The 19,837-nt window shown below is 38.1% G+C and overlaps 1 protein-coding gene across 1 annotated transcript; it reads left to right on the forward strand.

Annotated features, from left to right (window-relative positions):
* Window positions 1–218: 218 nt before the first annotated feature.
* On the forward strand, window positions 219–19,837 carry LOC149412746 (uncharacterized). The gene is made up of 11 exons (XM_089645036.1): window positions 219–547; window positions 5,554–5,798; window positions 9,109–9,272; window positions 11,209–11,381; window positions 12,360–12,459; window positions 14,325–14,485; window positions 15,507–15,628; window positions 16,225–16,354; window positions 17,545–17,668; window positions 17,994–18,127; window positions 19,618–19,837. The coding sequence occupies exons 1-11, from the start codon at window positions 284–286 to the stop codon at window positions 19,738–19,740; spliced, it is 1,740 nt and encodes a 579-aa protein (XP_089501162.1). The 5' UTR covers window positions 219–283; the 3' UTR covers window positions 19,741–19,837.

The following is a 19,837-nucleotide window of genomic DNA, read 5'->3' on the forward strand; positions in this document are numbered from 1 at the left end:
GACAATAGTTCCAACTTAACGATTCCAAATTCCAACACTCAAAAACAAAATTGCACAATACGGGCTGGACGGAGCAAAAAATTTAAAGAAATATGTTTATCATACGTAAAAAAGTTTGATTGATTGTTCGTTCATGTTCTATCACACGTCTATATTAACATAATTTTTTTACTCCGTGTCTCTTCTCACCGCTATCGATTTTAGAAGTACCGGGGATTGTTGACAGATAATATGTCAAAATATTTGAAAATTAGATAGGAGATAAAATTTTAACTTTTTAACGATGAACAAGACTCTTTTATTTCTAAATGTTTGTTCCAGTTCTAATAGTTTTACTTCGAAATTCCACCGTACTGGTATTAAGCAATTCTGTGTGAATTTTCCAAGGAGTTTAGTGACCATGTCGGGGGAGAGTGCATGCGCGCCCCTCGTTGAAGACTTTAAAAATTGGGCGCTTGAAGGAAATCCTAAATATTCTCAGTTACCGGTGGACATTATTACAGAGAATTATGTGCGAGAAAATGTCAAGAATGCCGTGTTTTCAACGGTATGTAGCCATTGTCAAAACATGTCATTTTTAACCTCTCAAATAAATTATAATCTTTTACACAGGAAAGTATAGGTTTTTAGACGCATATATATTATACGTCAGGATTATTACTAGGCGATATTAATTCCTTACATGAATTGTCTCAAAATGAAGACATTTGTTCTGACCTATAAATTCCAGTCAGAAAAGCTGTGGAATTTTAGAAAACATGTGGAATTTTAGAAAAGCTTTGCAATTTTTATAAAACCAGAGCTCACCGTTCGAGAGTTTGATAAAATTGCCCAATTCCGCCTCACGCTTTACGCAAAAAAATTATGAATAGCATTAATCAAAGAAAGGATGAAAGTAGACTGAATGCTGTAGAAATGAGATCCCTGAGGCGTATGTGTGGTAAAACCATGTATGATCGTGTGAGAAATGTGGAGATCCGCTAAGAGTGCAAGGCTGATGTAAGCGTAATGAGTAAGATCAAGAAAGGGACGCTTAGATGGTTTTGGCATGTAGAGCAAATGAGCGATGAAAGTAGTGTAAGGAGAACATATGATGCGAATGTGAATGGTAGCAGTCGAGGACGCCTGAGGAAGACATGGCACGACCAAGTGGAACAGATAATTGAGTCGGGCCATGTCAAGAGTCAGAATAATAGAAGAGTATGTATGAATGTGAATGAGACAAGAAGTGTGTGCCAAGACCGAGTTGTTTGGCGGTCCGTCCTCTCTGCCTACCCCTGCGGAGAAACAGCTTGATGGTTATTTAGTTAGTTACTACAAGAAACAACTATTTACGCAGCGGGGACTTGGTAAAAGATGCATTAAAGTTCCATTTTTTCTCAATCAAAGTTATGTTTGAAGGTTATATTATATCCCAAACTTACCTATTTTGTGCATGTTTTACATTGTATCCTTTAGTAATTAATTTGAAATCAAGTGTTGTTTTTTTAAAGAGCCTTTGCGTGAGACGGAATTCAACAACTTTACCGAGAGTTAATGCTGCTTCAGAACAAAAACACACATTCCTTTGTTATAATTAAGATTTTTCTGTATCGACAAAGTTATCTTTATGTAACTTGCAGTACTATTTGAACTAACACTTGCTGTCAGCACAGGATAAAACTTTATAAGAAACTTAGAACTTTCTATTTGTTCAATTGCGAGTGGCTTATTTTGTTTGCAGTAAAATTATCAGTTTTTAGTTATATGTATTCTATTCATTTTATAAGATAACAATCCGTGCGCCAGTCATTGAATTGAATGAGAAACTTCAGTCTATTTTTAAAATATATTTTTTTACTGTGTTGATTTATATCAGCGATAAAGAACCCGTGGCTCGGTTGAACATTTAGCGCTATCCAATTGATGATAAAAAAACTGGAAGAGAGGCGCGGCATTCTGTACTTCTTAATTCTTTGATATAATTTCTTAATAATATTCTGGTTTCTTTTATACAATATATAGAAAAACTGATGAGTAAATTTGGCATCCAAGAAACTGGGTGTCTTGTATAGTGCTAGTAGATTCTTCAATAGTTAACAGCTGGTAATACTGTACAAATCTAAGGTACGTCCAAGAATTGAATTAGGGAGGCGATAAATATTTATTTGATAAACCTACTTGATTCTGTGCAAAGTAGGACGGTCCATCTGATTGACAATCAGATGTTAAAAGACCGATTGCCATATCTAATGCACAGACGCAATGTAGGCTGTGTCTGTTCTATATGTATTTCAACGCAGCCTGCTCAAAGGAGCTAGCAGCATTGATCCCCTGTACACCAGTGCATGTGCATGAAACTCGACGGATACGGGCGGAACACCCATTCACAGTTGATGTTGGCTTCATCAGAACGGATTGTTTCTTTGACTCATTGTATGTGGAACTAGCCAGAACCGACATCTGTATTTCCTCCTTCATATAATTTGGGCCTCTTCAAGACCCGGATTAATAAATCCATTTCTATATCCCCTACCTTTACCCGCCTCACAACGCTGCCCAACCGGGTGGCGACATAATAGTTCCCCTTTCCTTACACTGTACAGACAGGGCCTCTCATGTGAGGTGTCACATAAAAAAAATGTAATTTTTACAAGTGAAAATTGAAATGGTTTGGTACTACTTGCTCTATTTTCAGATCATTGTTTACGTTTTGATTGTGTTAGTTTTCCTCGGAAGCTCTTTATAGTAATGATTCCGATAAGAATTGAATATGTTAACCCCTATTTTAGAGAGGTTGTGCAACAGTTATGTATATCTATACGAATATATTTTTATATGTAGTTAATTATTAAGTTTCCCCGAGCTAATACATATAAACCTAACAATATTGACATCATATTGAGTACTGTAGCGCCCTTCGTGGCAGCAGGACGCGTCCTAACGCTTCCTCCAACCGCTTTGTGTTTTTTTAGTATTTTCAAGGGAAATGAGGCAACATCCCTTTGAAATTATTTTTAAAATCAATCCATCAACATTTGAACTTAAATAAAAATAAATTTAATAATTATTAGAACTTTATAATATGTGATTTGAGTGCAGTGTTTTAAAGTGAATATTCTGAAATTTGCTCAAAAATATTGGACTTTCGAAACGAACGGCGACCGGTAAATGCACTCCAGATGTTTTCAACAAAATTCTCGGAAACTGGGCAAGCTTGGACACTGGCAAGTTTTTTACTAAGCCCATGGTAAGTTATTACCCAACCGTCGCTTTTTATTGCGGACAGAATGCACCACTTCAACAATTACCAGGAACAGGATTACATGGAGATAAATGATGGACTTGCCAAACGTCACAGCGGTGCTACCAGGGTCTCTTATCTATGTGAGGTGTCAGCGCTTTATTAGCAGCAGATACATACCTGGACGCTGTTGTTGGACGCGGTGGACTCTCTTACTGCAGCAGCTGGTCCAGTTCCTTCACCACTTAGGATTCTTCATGCAGAGATGCAGAGTCTCCATCTTCTATCTTTGTAGAACGTCACAGCGGTGCTGCCAAGGTCTGGTATCTGTGAGAGGATAGTGTGTCAGCGCTTTATTAGCAGCAGACACATACCTGGACGGATGACGAACCTCGTGCTGGCACTGTTGGTGGACGCGGTGGACTCTTTCGCTGCAGCAGCTGGACCAGTTTCTTCACCACCTGGGATTCTTGCTGCAGAGTCTCCATCTTCTATCTTCGTGTCACCTGTACCCTTACTTCATTTTACTTAACTTAACTTCACTCTATTTTTGTAATATTTATATTTTCTGTAATACCTGCATCAACTGTAAAGCGCCCCTGAGGTGATATCTCACAAAAGCGGCGCTATACAAATTATCCAATAATAAATAAATAAATAAATAAATCAATTGAAAGTACATTTAACCACCTCTTATTTGACAATAGGTTCATTTCATAAACGATACAATTTTTCCGAGTCAGGGACGTTAAGAAAATGTTGCGCATATACTCTTTACAGGTGCCACATCTTGTGTCATCTTCCTGGGCTATAAAAGGAGCGGTTTATGTCAAATGTAGGTCATTCGCCATCCGAACGTTGAAGAAAACAACCCCTTAAAGTGGACACCACGCTGATGAAGCCGCTCAAGTGGTGGCACTACTGCAATCAGGGATGCGACAGTGTGATGTTGCTCGGCAACTAAACTTAAGTCCTTTTGCCGTTCAGCAGGTTTTCAAAAGGCTTCAAGAGACCAGTAGCTTCATCTGGAGGCGTGAATCACATCCGAAAGAGACAATCACTTTATTATCTCATAAGATTTTGCAATAGGTGCGATTTTTGTGACGCCCATTGTACAGGGTTTTCCAATAAGAAGTGTTATTTTGAAAAGCCCGCTATTTCGGTAGATGTTACTTTTGAAGCTGTCATTTTTTGACATTTGACAAGTAGAAACTACGCCATTAATAAAAATGGAAAAATACACGCTTTAACAACGCATTGAAATTATTAAAATTCACTTGAGTGAATCAAATGCAAATCATCTTGAGTGATGAGGCCCATTTCCACCTCGGTGGCTTCGTCAACAAGCAAAATTGTCGCATCTGGGGCTCGGAAAACCCAAGAGTTATTGTTGAAAATCCTCTCTATCCTCAATGTGTGACTGTTTGGTGCGGTTTATGGTCCGGCGGAGTCATTGGACCTTAATTTTTCGAAAATGAGGCTGGAGCAACATGGATCGCTACCGAGAGATGATTAATGATTTTTTGTGGCCGGAATTGGATGGTATTGATCTGGACAACGTTTACTTTCAACAAAACGGCGCTACGTGCCACACAATCAACGAAACCATTGATCTTTTACGATTGAATATCAAAATAACACCTCTTATTGGAAAACCCTGTATTATGATCCATGATGTTTCACTACAACACGTATACATTGCTTCAAAATGTGCCGCGTTCTGGGCTAGATTACATTGAAACGGCCAGCGTTATAGAGGTTAAGAACTTCTTTTTTTTTAATGAAGTGGAGAAGGTTTGCGGATAATTCCCGTGAGAAATCAGGTCATGGGCCCATTGTGTTCCCATTGTGTTCCCATTTCACCTCGTTCCTTTGATAGTAACCTGGTCCCTTTTGTGAATATCACCGGCGTTGTCATTAAATATTTGGCTTCTGGTTGCACAATCAGAGTGACGACTTCCGTGGTCAAGGGGTAAGGCTCTCGCCTACAAGCTGGAGGTCACAGGTTCAAATCCCCGCGTTGCCTGCTGCATTGATGTTTTCCACTCTCAACAGCTGCAAGTGTCACATGAGATGGCAGTGTCCCGTTAGTAGTCCTACCAGTTCCCTCAGCGAGTGCACTGTCCATATTGTCCAGTTGCCTGGCTAGTCTAGGGTCTGATCCGTTTATCAGTACATACTTTGGATTGTCTCATTCCGAGTGCCCTCTCTCATTCCTTCCAGTGCTGGGAGGTTATGTACATAATCATATTAGGGACCGCAGCCAGCTGAGATGTAGTGCCGTGATGTTGATGACATTTTATTATATAATAACATTATTTTTCTTTCAGGTTCTGCCAAGCCCATTAGAGAAAAATGTCCGCCTGGTTGTTGCTTCAGCGGACGCCTTCGAGAACATCCTGGATCTGAACCCCAGGGTGGCGGAGTCCAAGGAGTTTCTGGCCTTTGTCTCGGGCAATACGCTACCGGTAGGGGCTACTCCGGTAGCTCATCGCTACGGTGGACATCAGTTTGGGTATTGGGCCGGACAGCTCGGAGATGGACGAGCCCTTCTTGTTGGAGAATACGTAAACCGGTAATAACTTACCTCACAAATTAATTTTATTTTATTTTATTAGGAACATTAACAGGTTTATAACATAACATGCATAGAGAGAGAGAAAAAAATAAGTAAAAGAATTAGGTTACAACCCAATAACCAATGTTCACATCATGCAATAAAGATAAAGAAGGTTAAAAAGCAATAACCAAACAAAGAAAACAAAGAAAGGTTAAAAACAAAGAAATGTTAAAAACAAGGAAATAATAAGAGAAAATGTATATATATATATATATATATATCGTCGCATTAATTCGTAGACTGCGTAACTCCAAATTTTTCGAAAATACGTTTTTAATGCCATCTGGTGTTAAAATTAGTCCCGCATCGACTAGTAAAACTCAAAAATTTAAAAAAAAATTAACCTTTTAGATAAACACAAATTAGGAAACTGCGTAAAATTATGGTGCCATTTTTACTCGCGAATACTTCGAAACTCCTTAATTCAGTATTGGCCGGTGAGCCGTGCACGCTTGTTGTGTTTTTGACTGAGGAAATTTATTTACGGTGTAATAGTTTTACCGTGAAATTAACTGAGATAAGTTGATTAATCAATTTTGAACATTTTATAACCTTAATTTTAATTGTGAAGTCACGAATAGTGTTTGTATCTGTAGTCTAAACTGACGTCTTCTGCACTGTGTGACGCTCTGCCGTAGCTCTCTTGTTTTATGTGCCTCTGTGGTTGCGTTCACCGCTTTTACAGTGGTATCTGCTTATCACCACACGCCCTCCTGATGTCATCATCACTGCACAAATTGATTTAACTAACCCGGAGCCCTTCGCGTCCAACCTAATAGGTCCTTGTTCTGTGATTATCTCTTCTTCAAGGTCACCATCTCTTTGCAAGTGGATCTCCTCCTGATGCATATCCGGATCCGGTTCTTCACTGTCCTCTTTAAACAAACCCAAAATATTGACGGTGGAACGTGCGGCAATTCCATCTCGTTTCTCCTCAGACACAGTCCGTTCTCTGTCAGGCATCTTCCGCGGGTCAAGCACATGTCTTGGTATGCCATCTACTTCGATGTTGTTGACTGAAGTAAGTCCTGTCACCCTTCCATGCACGATGTGCATCTCCCATCTACTAGCTTAACCGCAAGAAGATCGCCCACTTAGAACTCAGTCAATACTTCCTCTTCTATATTCACTTGCGCAGAAGGGTGTCTCCACGAGTAAGTGTGAACTATACTAGACAGCGCAACACCTTGATCATCCTGACTTTTTGCAGCCAAAGATTGTACCAAAACACTGCCTGCAGGGGATCGCTTCCACTTCTGGCTGCAGTTCTCTTTATTGTTTGATGATGTCGTTCAACTATACCGTTTCCAGCTGGTCGGTATGCCGCGCGAAATCTTTGACGAACATTCCATCTCTTACACTTATCTGTAATACTGTAGGAACAAAATGCAGTACCATTGTCCATGAGAACTACTTTGGGCGGGCCTCTTTCCCGAAACACTTCTTCCAAATGTCTGATAATCGAAGCTGCATTATCTGACTCGATTTTCCGCCACACTGCAAATCTACTTGGACCGCAATCGATAAATGTGAGTAAACATTTCCTACCGACATGAGTAACATCAACTGCCAAGCGACTCCAGGTTGTCACAACATTAAGATTACCCGCTTCATAGGATGATGGCGGAGGGTCAATTGTCCTGCATTGTACGCAGGAACGCACGCATCTATCGACGTCCTTTCTTCTTGCCTCGAGATCGACCAGCCGCGCAAGATGAAGCGTTCACTTTACTCCAAAGTGATGCTGAGCATGAAGAGTTTCTACGCTTAAAGCACATGTTTGCTCACCAGTTCCACTTTCAAGTCTCTCCCACCTATCTTCACACTCTGAGGAGTCTCTTTCACAACGTTTCCTGTCATGGCTACTCTTTGCCCGGGTCTTGCGAACCCTAGTAAGTACATCAGTTTTATTTCTACAGGACAACAAGGGTGATCGACAATGTCAGATCAAATTCTTCTACAATCTCCTTCATCAACCCCAAGCGTCACTTAACGAGCATCTCTGACACGACTACTCCCGGTCAGTGTAGATCTCACCCAGCATCGGCGAATCTGTAATGATCTCCAGAGTTTGAAGATTTCACTTGAGAGTCAGATTTAATCCCTTAAGGAAGGAAAAGTACCAGCATTTACAAGACTTAAAACAGACATTAGAAAAGGATTACCACTCCTTTAACGATAACCTTCCGCATCATTAAAATCATTAAAATGCATCTAAATAGACTGCCTCGACATATACATACATTGTTGTGTTTTATTTTGTGAATGTAAAATTCCTATCTCCAAAATTTTCCGCTAGGTTGTTCATAAAACTGTTCGCAGAAAAGTATGTATCTTTTGTAAAATACGTATCTCCATTCTCGGTTTTCATGTAAACTTCTTAACTCCGATTTGAAATAGAAAGCCTTAACTTACAAAAGTTTAATGATTAAAAATAAATTTCGAAATATATTATATGTTCGAAACCTAAATAAAAAGAATGAGCCGTCTTTCATTTTTTTTCACTACGAGGTTTTTTGTGCCTCCTGTAAAATTTTACATTTGGTGGTTACGCATTCTACGAATTAATGCGACGATATATATATATACACGTATAAACACATACATACATATATATACATACACATGCATATACACATAAATACATACGTACACACATACATATACATAGTTGCATACATACATACGCATACATACATGCACACATACATACATACACACACGTAAATTTGATATTAAATACAAATAATATGTAAGAGTGATAATGAATAAATGATGAATGTAATGTATTAAATTTAGAAAAGGGTTAATTATTACAATACTCTGTTAACAATTTTTTTAAAAGCTCCTAAGGTACACGACAGGATATCAGCATCAAAATAAGTTTTATTATAATGATTGCAAGTTCTTAGTAAGAAAGAATTTTGCCTGAGACTCGTTGAAGCTATTTCGATATGAAACAATGATTTGTCTCTAGTTTTCTTACTTGGGACTCTAATATTGATTGATGACAAAAGGGCTGGACAGTCAATATGACCACTCAAGACTTTGTGTAAGTAAATCATGTCCGCAGTGTCTCTCCTGCTTTTTAATGTTTTAAGTCCGTAGTGCTTGATAGAGCTTTCCATATCGTAATAACGTAATTGTCTCAATAATGCACCGTGTGCACAAATTAAAAGCACTCCCCTCACTGCACAGATCCTAATGGAGTGCGGAGTGTCTTAGTAGGGTATTTTGCTAGCATTTTTTATTTGTAATTTACTAGAGCTGGCCAGAAGTGGGAACTGCAACTCAAGGGTTCGGGGCCCACTCCCTACTCGAGACAGGGGGACGGGCGCGCTGTATTGCGCTCCTCCATCCGCGAGATGGTGGCCTCCGAAGCCTTCCACTATCTCGGCATTCCCACCACGAGGGCGGCTGCTTTGATTGGTGAGTTGCCTATCTACATTATGCTCTCTCATCTGGTTTATGTAAAATATAACATTCTTTAGATGCAAAACTACCCATTCCTGGCCACATACAAAAACACAGTGTCAAATGTAGGTCATTCACTATCCGAACGTTGAAGAGGACACATGTTAATAATTAGTCCTAGAAAACAACCCCTTAAAATGGACACCACTGCTGATGAAGCCGTTCAAGTGGTGGCACTACTGCAATCAGGGATGCGACAGTTGCTCTATCTTTGAACAATTATTCAAATATCAAAGTTAATTTTAAAGTTCTGTGAAAGATTTTTTCAAGTTCTGTTATTATTTCAGTTCTGTCAAGCAACTAGCCTATAATTATATAAAAACAGAACTTGAATAAGACTTTCACAGAACCCAAAAATGAATGTTGAAATTTGATGAATTGTTCAAATTCTGCGAAACAACCCATCCTTAAAGTTGTTGATAAAAGTGCAAGATTAATTGCCTATTAGTGCCTATTGCCAAACAATTTTCTTGGCCGTCAATAGTCTTGCACGACGCACATACATAACAGAATGAGAATAAAATACATTTTTTGTCCCGGCAATATTGTCGTAACATAGCTAACTAGACGAACTCACTGTCAAGACAGGGCAATATGTCGACGGCCTGCCTGGTCGAGGGGTAGGGCTCTCGACAGGGAACATGGAGATTGTGGATTCAAATCCCGGCGTGCGCAGTTTATTTTATTTTATTAATTTGTGTTTTTTCACAAATTACTCATTTAAAATAATATATAATATATTTGCGGCACATTCCAGAGTGGAAGGTACTCTCAGTATCGCCCTAGTTTAAGAACAGCACTCAGAATTTAAATGTTGCTTGAAATGGCTTTGGCCGTGTTTGGTGACTAGATACTTCCAGGTACTTCCTCTTCCCCATCTCCTTCCCCTCCTTTGGTTAAGAATGTCAATGATGATAAAATTCCCCTAAAGACACGAGGCAGCTGGTGATTCTATCTTCTCTGCTCTCGTTATGGTTCAAGTGTTATATCTGAGACATTTCTTGCTAGTAGACGAAACCGTCATGCTCCATTTTCCTCATCCCCATCTCCTTCCCCTGCCCACTACCTTCAGCTTCACAAGATACCCCAATTGGGGATGCCATAGTCTCACTGGCTCCAGACAAAAAATTTAAAAAACGTTGATATGAATACTCAATTCATGACAATATTGTGCAATCTTGATGGACAATATGGAAATATTTATTGCTTGATACCTTGCCGGCAAGAAATTTTCGCAAAAAGTTGCTTGTCTTTCAGAACCTTAACAACTAACAATATATTAGCACCACTGGCAGAAAAAGTCCCAGATGCTGTTATCCAAAAACAAAGGCGTTTGCGACTCTTGACTCTGGCGGGCCACGTGCCTTCACCTCATTTGCTCACTCGTGTCTCGTTTATCCAATATTTTGATATTAATCCATGTACATTACATCAATTGCATAATGTACTTACAAAGGGCCGGCCTGTTATGTATAATTATTACGTGTATGTATAATTGGAGCAGTCTGCTAAGGGCGTTGACTTGCAATGGAGCCAAGGTGCTGATAATACCTAACACCTATTATGGTGCCCTTTTAGTGGCGTCAGGCGCCGTTTGGCTCAGGACCGCCCCTATATATACACCTTACAATAAACCTCAATCTTATTAATTCTCCTGGGTATTCAACACTAAAATAAGTCAATTTCATGTGTTGCATATTGAACTTCAACTAACCTAAACCAACTAGGGTGATACTACGGGCATTTTCCACTTGCGATTTTGATAATAAAATGCTGAGGAAATACATCTTTGAAAGGGGAGCATCGAACCAACGAGTTGAAATTCTGGTTTAAAAATTAAAAATGTAATTACATAAGCCTATATTCATAGTTATGAGCGTATGTTTTCTAGTGAGCGACGATCCGGTGATGCGCGACATATTCTACTGCGGCCATCCCATCTGTGAGAAGGCGGCGGTGGTCCTGCGGCTGGCTCCCTCCTGGTTCCGAATCGGCTCCCTGGAGATACTGGCTCGCAGCGGAGAGCTACAGATCATGCGACAGTTTTGCGATTACATCATCCAGGTAAATAATCTTAGCTTAAATTCAAATGTAACATTGTGTTCAAATTAATGGTCAATTAGCGCCTTTTTGTTTTTTGATATTTTGAAGTTTCCAGTTAAATGTCAATTCTTGGTCTGTTTCAGATTTATATCAAATTGTGATCAGCTGACAAGTAAAACAAACAAATGACATGTTTTTCTGATTATCAAAAATTGTTCAAAATCTGAAACGGAGCTAGAAGGGACCTCTCAAATGTTACCGTATAATGTTGTAACTTCAGACAGGGCGAGTGACTCCGGACATGCGTATGATTTTTCTGTCTGCTGGTTTAACAGAAAGTAAAAAAATGTCGCCTTATTCTGTTGTACATTATAATTCTGTGAAATATCCAATACATCCTGTGATTTTTCACGCAAAACAGCTAGTATGTAAAAATATAATCTAAACTAATTGAAATTTGGTTTTGATTTGAGATTTTCATGGCCAAAAGTATTATAGTGATTTATTTTTGGGTTATTATGCCGTGTTGCGCTACCTCCTTCTTTAGCCAACGTTTCGGACAGCACTACGGTGTGCATCATCAGGGCAGATGTGTAAAGAATGTCGTGAAGTGTGTAGATGTGATACTGTGTCGCCAACTTTAATCGTCTAAGAGCTGGTAAAACATTATAATTTAGGTTGGTTTTTTGCGTTTAGTTTTGGTGTAGCCGTCAATTATAAGATATCAAGAACTATTGAGCTTAGCCTTGTCGTCTTTATTGATATTTATGGGATTTTATGAATTTCGATTGAATATTTTTATGAATTTCCTGAATCCTTATTACGGAGGCATAATACGCCAAAAATAAATCACTTTAATTGAAATTTAATTAATTGTAGAGTTGAATGCAGAAGTCCCTAATTAAATGTTGACTAAGGAAACGTGGCTAACGGACTGAATATACAACTACAATAGTATTATTATGAAAGCCGAGGCTAATAAGTTGTACGTGTCCACAGGAACACTTTCCGGATATTTCTTTGCAAGATGACAATCGTCTCATCAGGCTGTTTACAGAGGTGGCGCACAGGTCTCTCAATTTAGTGGCAAAGTGGCAAGGTTTGTACCATTTCTATCTGCTTAATCCATTAATTACTTTTTTCTTTACAAAGTGAAACATCAATACTTATTGTGCTTCTCGATTGTGTATTATCATTTAAAAAACTGTTATCACTAATCAATTTGAATCACATCATACAACCCTTTGAGAGTTCTGGCAGCCTCTGCTAAATTACTCCAATCTTGCCCATCTCCTGGTGTCTTATTCTATTATGCTCCATGATAATCTATATCAGTTGGTATATATACATCAGGATCTTAGTCTCTTAACTGCTGGAATGCAAAGCTCCCGCCAAATACAAACACAGTGTGCCAGCAATAAAATGGCATGTTGCGCGCAGTACGCTAGCTGACTGTAATTTGCAAAATGATGTTTTTGTGAATTGTACTGTCTGTACCAGATAATGTATTTATGTATTTATCACAGACATATGAATATATAGACTAGAAATTAAAGATGAGGGGTAAAATCAACTGTTGAAGAACGAAGGGGGTAAAGCTGACTGTGATTGGTCAATAAATCAATCTGACAGTAAATAGGCATCTCGCATTATAATATCACCATGTAGTTCTTAAAAGTAAAATCTGCCTTTGAATGAATAGACATTTTTACATGGGGGCGCAAATTACTCGCCACGTTATGAACAAATTTGCGAAGTCCAAATTCGGCAAAAAAATTCGGTTCTATTTTCAGAGTCGAATATTTCGTTTAAGTATTTAGTTAAGACACTTTTATAAATGTTCATAATTTACTTCCCAGCAACCAACCAGCTTTGTGTTTCACGTCCAGACGTTTCTCGATGTGATAGTAACAACTGATTCATATTATACGATGTGAATATGCTTAAAATAATGCTTATATATGGAATGGAATACGACAATTGGGTTTATTCTCTTTTTAACATCTATTTTTACAAGTTTTCATAGTACAAGTCAACATTTTGCCGTGTTATTTCGTAAAATGAACCGATGATGCCTCGACCATAGTTCGCACAAGAATGATGACGTCACGTTTTCAAATTTCACTTGAGGCCATACGCGAGCACAGCCGGCTCCAATGGAACCGGTATGGGGAGTGGGGATAATACGCTGTTAATCACTTAGGGCAGGTCTACTAATATTCATATGTCTATGGTATTTATGTATTTATCAAATTTGTATGTATATAGCATAAGTACTTAGCCCAGAATCTCCACTTGTGTTCAGATATCGAATTGGTTGATTACTCGAAAAGTAATCGACCAATAACACTGAAAATTTCAAAGTTTGTTCTTATTAGTTCCAGAAGTGTTTAGAGAGTAGTTTGAATGGTAGACGAAGTCGGGGACGCCCAAGGAATACCTAATGAGATACGGAGTAGAATTAAAGTCGATGTAATGTAGTTTTTTAACAGTTTTTATTGTGGTATACAGTAGTGAATGGTGGACGCAGTCAGAGACACCCGAGAAATACATTAGAAATAGCAAAGCATTGCGCAAAAATGATAGTAATAATGAAAGTAAAGAAGGTTAAATAAGTGTCCTTTACAATGTATCTGAATATATATAGTAATAAGAAATAAACAAACACAAGAAGTCCATTGCAAGGTCGATGTTCACAGATAAAATAAATAATATATGTTTGCAAGTGATGAAAGGACAGGATATAATTATATTTATTATTTCATTGCCGAGTGAATAGAATATATTATAGTGTGCTAAGAGCATTACCATAAAATCGAGTCAATTGCAGTTAAGCTACCAGCTTATCCGCTATGGATTAGCTGGCATTCAAGCGGTTAAACATATTTAAAAAAACTTTATAGCTTACTAAGCTCCCAATGGCCTATAATGATGCATTCTTGTAAAGTGTCTATTTTCTCACAGGTTTCGCTTTTACCCATGGGGTCTTAAATACGGACAACATGAGCATCCTCGGCCTGACCATAGACTTTGGTCCATACGGGTTTGCAGACTCTTACTACAGCGGGTTTGTGCCCAATCACTCTGATGGCGAGGGACGATATGCTTTAGGGAAGCAGCTGGAGGTATGTTGTCTTCTTCTATTTATAGTTCTTCATTCGCAGTTGTCTTGCCATTTAACGGGGAAAGAAATTCACGGCCTTTCGAATTCGGAAACATTTGGCAAGATAAGAAATTCATAGCATAAAGATTTTCGAAATATTTGACAAGGTTAGAATTTCATGATATTTGAAAATCAAATAAATGGTAAGAAATTCATGACATTTAGGACCGGTTGTTTCGGAGAATTTGAACAATTCTTCAAATTTCAACATTTGCGAGCTCTGTGAAAGATATTTTCTAGTTCTGTTATTATTTCAGTTCTATCAAGAAACTAGCCTATAATGATATAATATCAGAACTTGAATAGGACTTTCACAGAACTCGCAAATTAACGTTGAAATTTGATGAATTGTTCAAATTCTCCGAAACAACCAGTCCTTAGAATTTGGAAACATTGAATAAAGTAAGAATTTCATCACATTCGGAATTTGGAATATTTGACAGGGGCAGAAATTCTAGGCATATAGAATTTCAAAATATTAGACAGGGAAAAAAATTCATGGTATTTAGAATTTGGAAGCATTTAGTAGAGTAAAAAAATCATGTCAATTACAATTTGGAATATTTGACAGGTTAAGAAATTCATGACATTTGTAATTTAGAATATTTGACAGGGTTAGAAATTCATGGCATGTAGAATATCGAAATATTTGACAGGGCAAGAAATTCATGATATTTTGAATTTGGAAGCATTTGGCAGGGTAAAAAAATCATGTCATTTAGAATTTTAATGATTTGACAGGGTAAGATTTTCATGGCATTTTGAATTTGGAATATTTGACAGGGTCAGAAATTCATGGAATTTCGAATTTGGAAGCATTAGACCGGGTAAAAAAATCATGGCATTTAGAATTTGGAATATTTGATAGGGTCAGAAATTCATCGCATTTAGAATTTTGAAACTTTTGACAGGGTCAGAAATTTGTGCATTTGGAATGTGGAAATATTTGACAGGGTAATTAAAACATGTGTATGTTGTTCCAGGTGGTGTGTTGGAACCTGATGCAGCTCTCCGCTGCCTTGTCTCCCATCCTGACCTCCGCCCACAAGGTGCAGATGGCCAACTTCCTCAAGTGTCTAGACACCTTCGGCAAGAATAGAATTCTGTAAGTTATACAACTAATACATATACATTACTCGCATTTTATCAACCCCTTTGGCCTTAGCCATTTATCAGTAAAGATAAATTAATCTAATACATATTTTGAATTATGGTTTTTCACAAATGGATTGCTTTGAATGACCATAATATGTAGGTTACTCTCGTGAACTGCATATTTTTGTTTCACAATATTTCCTATAGGTATACTTTAGCAGATAATTTAGCTTTTAGTAGATAATGAATCTAGAATCTAGAAGCCTCATTCACATTCATACATACTCTTCTATTATTCTGACTCTTGACATGGCCCGACTTGAGTATCTGATTCACTTGATTGTGCCATGTCTTCCTCGGGCGTCCCCGACTTCTGCTACCATTCGTATTCGCATCATGTATTCTCCTTACACTCCTTTCTTCGCTCATTTGCTCTACATGCCCAAACCATCTAAGCGTCCCTTTCTTGATCTTACTCATTAAGCTTACATCAGCCTTGCACTCTTTGCGGATTACATTTAATTCTTTTGCGTTGTTTTTATCTTTGACTGTGGATAATTAGACATTACTGTATGGTTTTAATTTATTTGTTAAATGTATTTCTAGCAAGACTTTTTTGACGAAACTGGGGCTGAAGACCGATCAGCGAGGAGATGATTTAATAGTGGAAAAGCTCCTGGAGATGATGGAGGACACGGGAGCAGACTTCACCATCACGTTCTGGCAACTGAGTGAGGTACAAATACACATATCTCTTCTTCACCAGCCTTCGGGTGACCAGCTTTGGACATAGCCTCGCTCAAATGTCTCCAAATTTGCCAATTTTTTACATTCGCACTCATCCAAAGAGGGAAGTTTATTTTAGGTTGTCAGCCCAGTATTATGATAGCATTTAGGTGTCTGTCTATTTCCTATATATTTTGGTGATTTCCACTCCTGTCTCCCGATGTGGCAATCATGTTAATTTGTCCAAGTGTCCTGTTAATTTAATAGTCCTTTTAACTTCCTCAGTAAGTGTCAATTCATATAGAGTAATTAACAGGCTTCTTTGACTCGTCTACAAAACCTTTCATGAAAACAATACCATTGCCTTTTTCCATTAATGCCATTTCACCTACTTGTCTTTTAACTCCTTGTGCGCCAGTTGATTCTGTTTTCGTAATAACTTAGTTTTTTGCAAAATTATGTTTTTGTAAATTGTGCTGTCTTACCAGATAATGTGGTTATATATTTATAAAAAAAATATGTAATGAGAGAAATTATTTTTTTAAATTATGCCTATTGGATATAGCATCACACGAGCGGTTAAGGTGGTAGTCTCCTGTTAATAGTCCTACTAGCTTCCTCTGTCCTAGCTCCTTTAGAGTTTGAACCATCGATGAGTGCTTTTCATCTTATTCATCTTAGGCCCCCGCATACCCAATTTCTACCGATTTATAACAAGTTTCTTGTTAGTTCCAAAAAAAAGAGTTAATTTTGAAGATAAAATTTATACATTTGTTATGCCGAAACGTTAATTATATGAAATTCCCTCGATAAAAATAGTAAAGTAAGCTCCGAAAAGTATTAAAAACACATTTCATTACGTTATTTAATATGTTATAGGCATGAAAAAATTCACAATATATCTTTAAATGCAACTAAAGCATTTGTCGAGATATATTTGCTCTATTTCAAACGAGTTGTGTTTTATTTAATTTTTTCATCATTTTCGCTTAATTATTATCGTTTTTTAATATTAGCTCGCTCCCTCTAACATTCGTATTTACATATCTCCCTTTCAAACCATCTTTGAACACTTACTATGGGGCCTTATGTTTGGGACAACATTTAAAAAAAAATGACATATATGTAATTACCAATTTGAGAATTATGTAGTCTTTATAAAACAAAATAATATGTTTGTTATGTATTTTGTTTGAATAGTTGGATCCCTCTGAGTTTCTGCGTGAAGCCATGTTGGAGAGTAGGTGGGCCCTGAAGAGGCTGTCTTCTCACGAGTCCTGGCCCACTTGGGTGGACATCTATAAGGACCGGCTGGCCAGAGTCGGTGAGTTCCTACCTCAATTCCCCTTCATTTTTTCGTATAGGGTATATGTAGAAATAATAAAACCAGTATGAATAATATAATTTTTATTTTTATATATTTAAAAAATATATTTATTCGGGTTATTATCACTATAAAACTAATCAAGGTAATTTTCGCGCAGTTCTGTCGAGGGTATTTCGATTTTAAAATTTAAAATGAGTTGATTTAAGCGATGCCCAGCCCCTAAACCCCATAGATTCGCAATCAAATCTGTTTCTGACAAGGGAATCATAATGCTCTTAAATTATATAACAGCTCCTTCTCATATTATGGTCCCCCGTTCCAGCTGACTCGGAGTGTGGCCCGACGAGTGAGGACGAGAGGTGCCGCATCATGAAGGCGGTGAACCCGCGCTACGTCGCTCGCAACTGGATGCTACAGGATGCCATCACTGCTGCTGAGAAGGATGACTTCTCCAAGGTCTGTGCTATTAAGATTTATGCCATAACACTGTGCAGTAGATGGGATATATCACTTAACCTTTTCACTGATCACTGATGAGATGCCACTGATCCCAAGAATTGTGATCCATACCGATTTGAAAGAAACCTGATGTGTCCAGTTAACATTAGACCTTTTCTTTAGAAAGTATGCACGATTTGTGCAGACTCTTAACGTATACTTCCTACCGTCGGTTAGTGCGCGCGTATCTTTATATACATGACCAAAACGCACCCACAGTGCACTAATGCTGTATAATTTCAGAAGTATTAAATAAATTCTTTAGAAAGTATACACGATTTGTGCATTCTCATAATGTATAGTTCGTACTCTCGATTAGTGCGCGTATCTTTTATGTATACATGACCAAAATGAACCCATAGTGCACTAATGCTGCATGATTTCTGAAGAATTAAGAAATAAATTCTTTAGAAAGTATACACTCAATAACAAACTTAAACATAAACCTAACAATTGTGAGGGAGAGTTGGAGTAATTGCTGATCAAATGAAATTCACAGAAACTTCAAAGGAAATTGTCACATATTTTTTACTTGCTAAAATTTTAAAGTCACTCAACCGTTGCTCGGCCTTTTTAAATGTAGCGCCTATCCTAACCTAACCTAACAATTGGGAGGGGGAGTTGGAGTAACTGCTGGGGAAACACTTTCCCGGTTATAAAAAGTTAGATGCAAGTGACACCGGTCCACCACTGACATTTGACGAGTTACACGGGAAGGTGAGGATTGGGACACTGTGGCTAAAATAGTTACTCCCTCCAGAGTTAAATGGGTGATCAACGGGTTTGACCCATTTAAAAACGCGGGAGAGGATGGAATCTTTCCGGCACTTCTACAGAGGGGCCTAGATACAATCCTACTTCCTGTGGGACTAAGATCCTGAGGGCAGGCTGTTTCCTCGAATACATTCCCATATCATGGAAGAAAACAAGGGTAGTGTTCATACCTAAACCGGGGAGAATCGATTATGACCAACCAGGTGCATTTCGCCCAGTTAGTCTCACCTCATTTCTTCCAAAGACTATGGAGAGGCTAATGGATAGGCACATAAGGGACGGGGCACTGAGAGAAAAGCCCCTTCCACGAGTTGCATTTTGCCTGTTAACCAGGTAAGTTGGTCGACGCGGCATTGCACAGGTTGGTTTACAAACTGGAGCAGACACAGTTACACGCGATTAGTTCGTATCTCTGCATTCTAACATGTATACTTGATGAAATTGACATTCTGTTTTATAAAGAGTTTCGATATTTGAAAATGTTTTAACAATTTCACAAGTGAGGATAGATTGAGCTTGCTTTGGTTCGAGCACAACGACACGTCCACAGTACACTTTTAATGATTTATCATAAGTGATGCTTTGTAAAAATATTTTCTTATTCCGATGCGGAAATAACAATTTTTTTCTAGTGCTTCGATGATTATTAATATTGTTTAAACATTTATTTTCAGGTAAGGTTCCTGATGGAGGTTTTGAAGAAACCGTTTGACATAAACGAAGAAGCAGAGAAAATGGGATACGCCTCTGAACCCCCCACATGGGCGCGGCGCCTCAAACTCAGCTGTTCTAGTTAAATTATTTCTTTGGTGACGACCACTAAGTAATAACGGGCTCAATCTTAATCTCAAAATAGCTCTGATCTCCTGGCATTATTTTCAACAGAAAATAATA

Source organism: Hesperophylax consimilis, chromosome 22 (assembly GCF_061612785.1).
Source record: "Hesperophylax consimilis isolate HC1 chromosome 22, BYU_Hcon_1.0, whole genome shotgun sequence".
Taxonomy (NCBI): domain Eukaryota; kingdom Metazoa; phylum Arthropoda; class Insecta; order Trichoptera; family Limnephilidae; genus Hesperophylax; species Hesperophylax consimilis.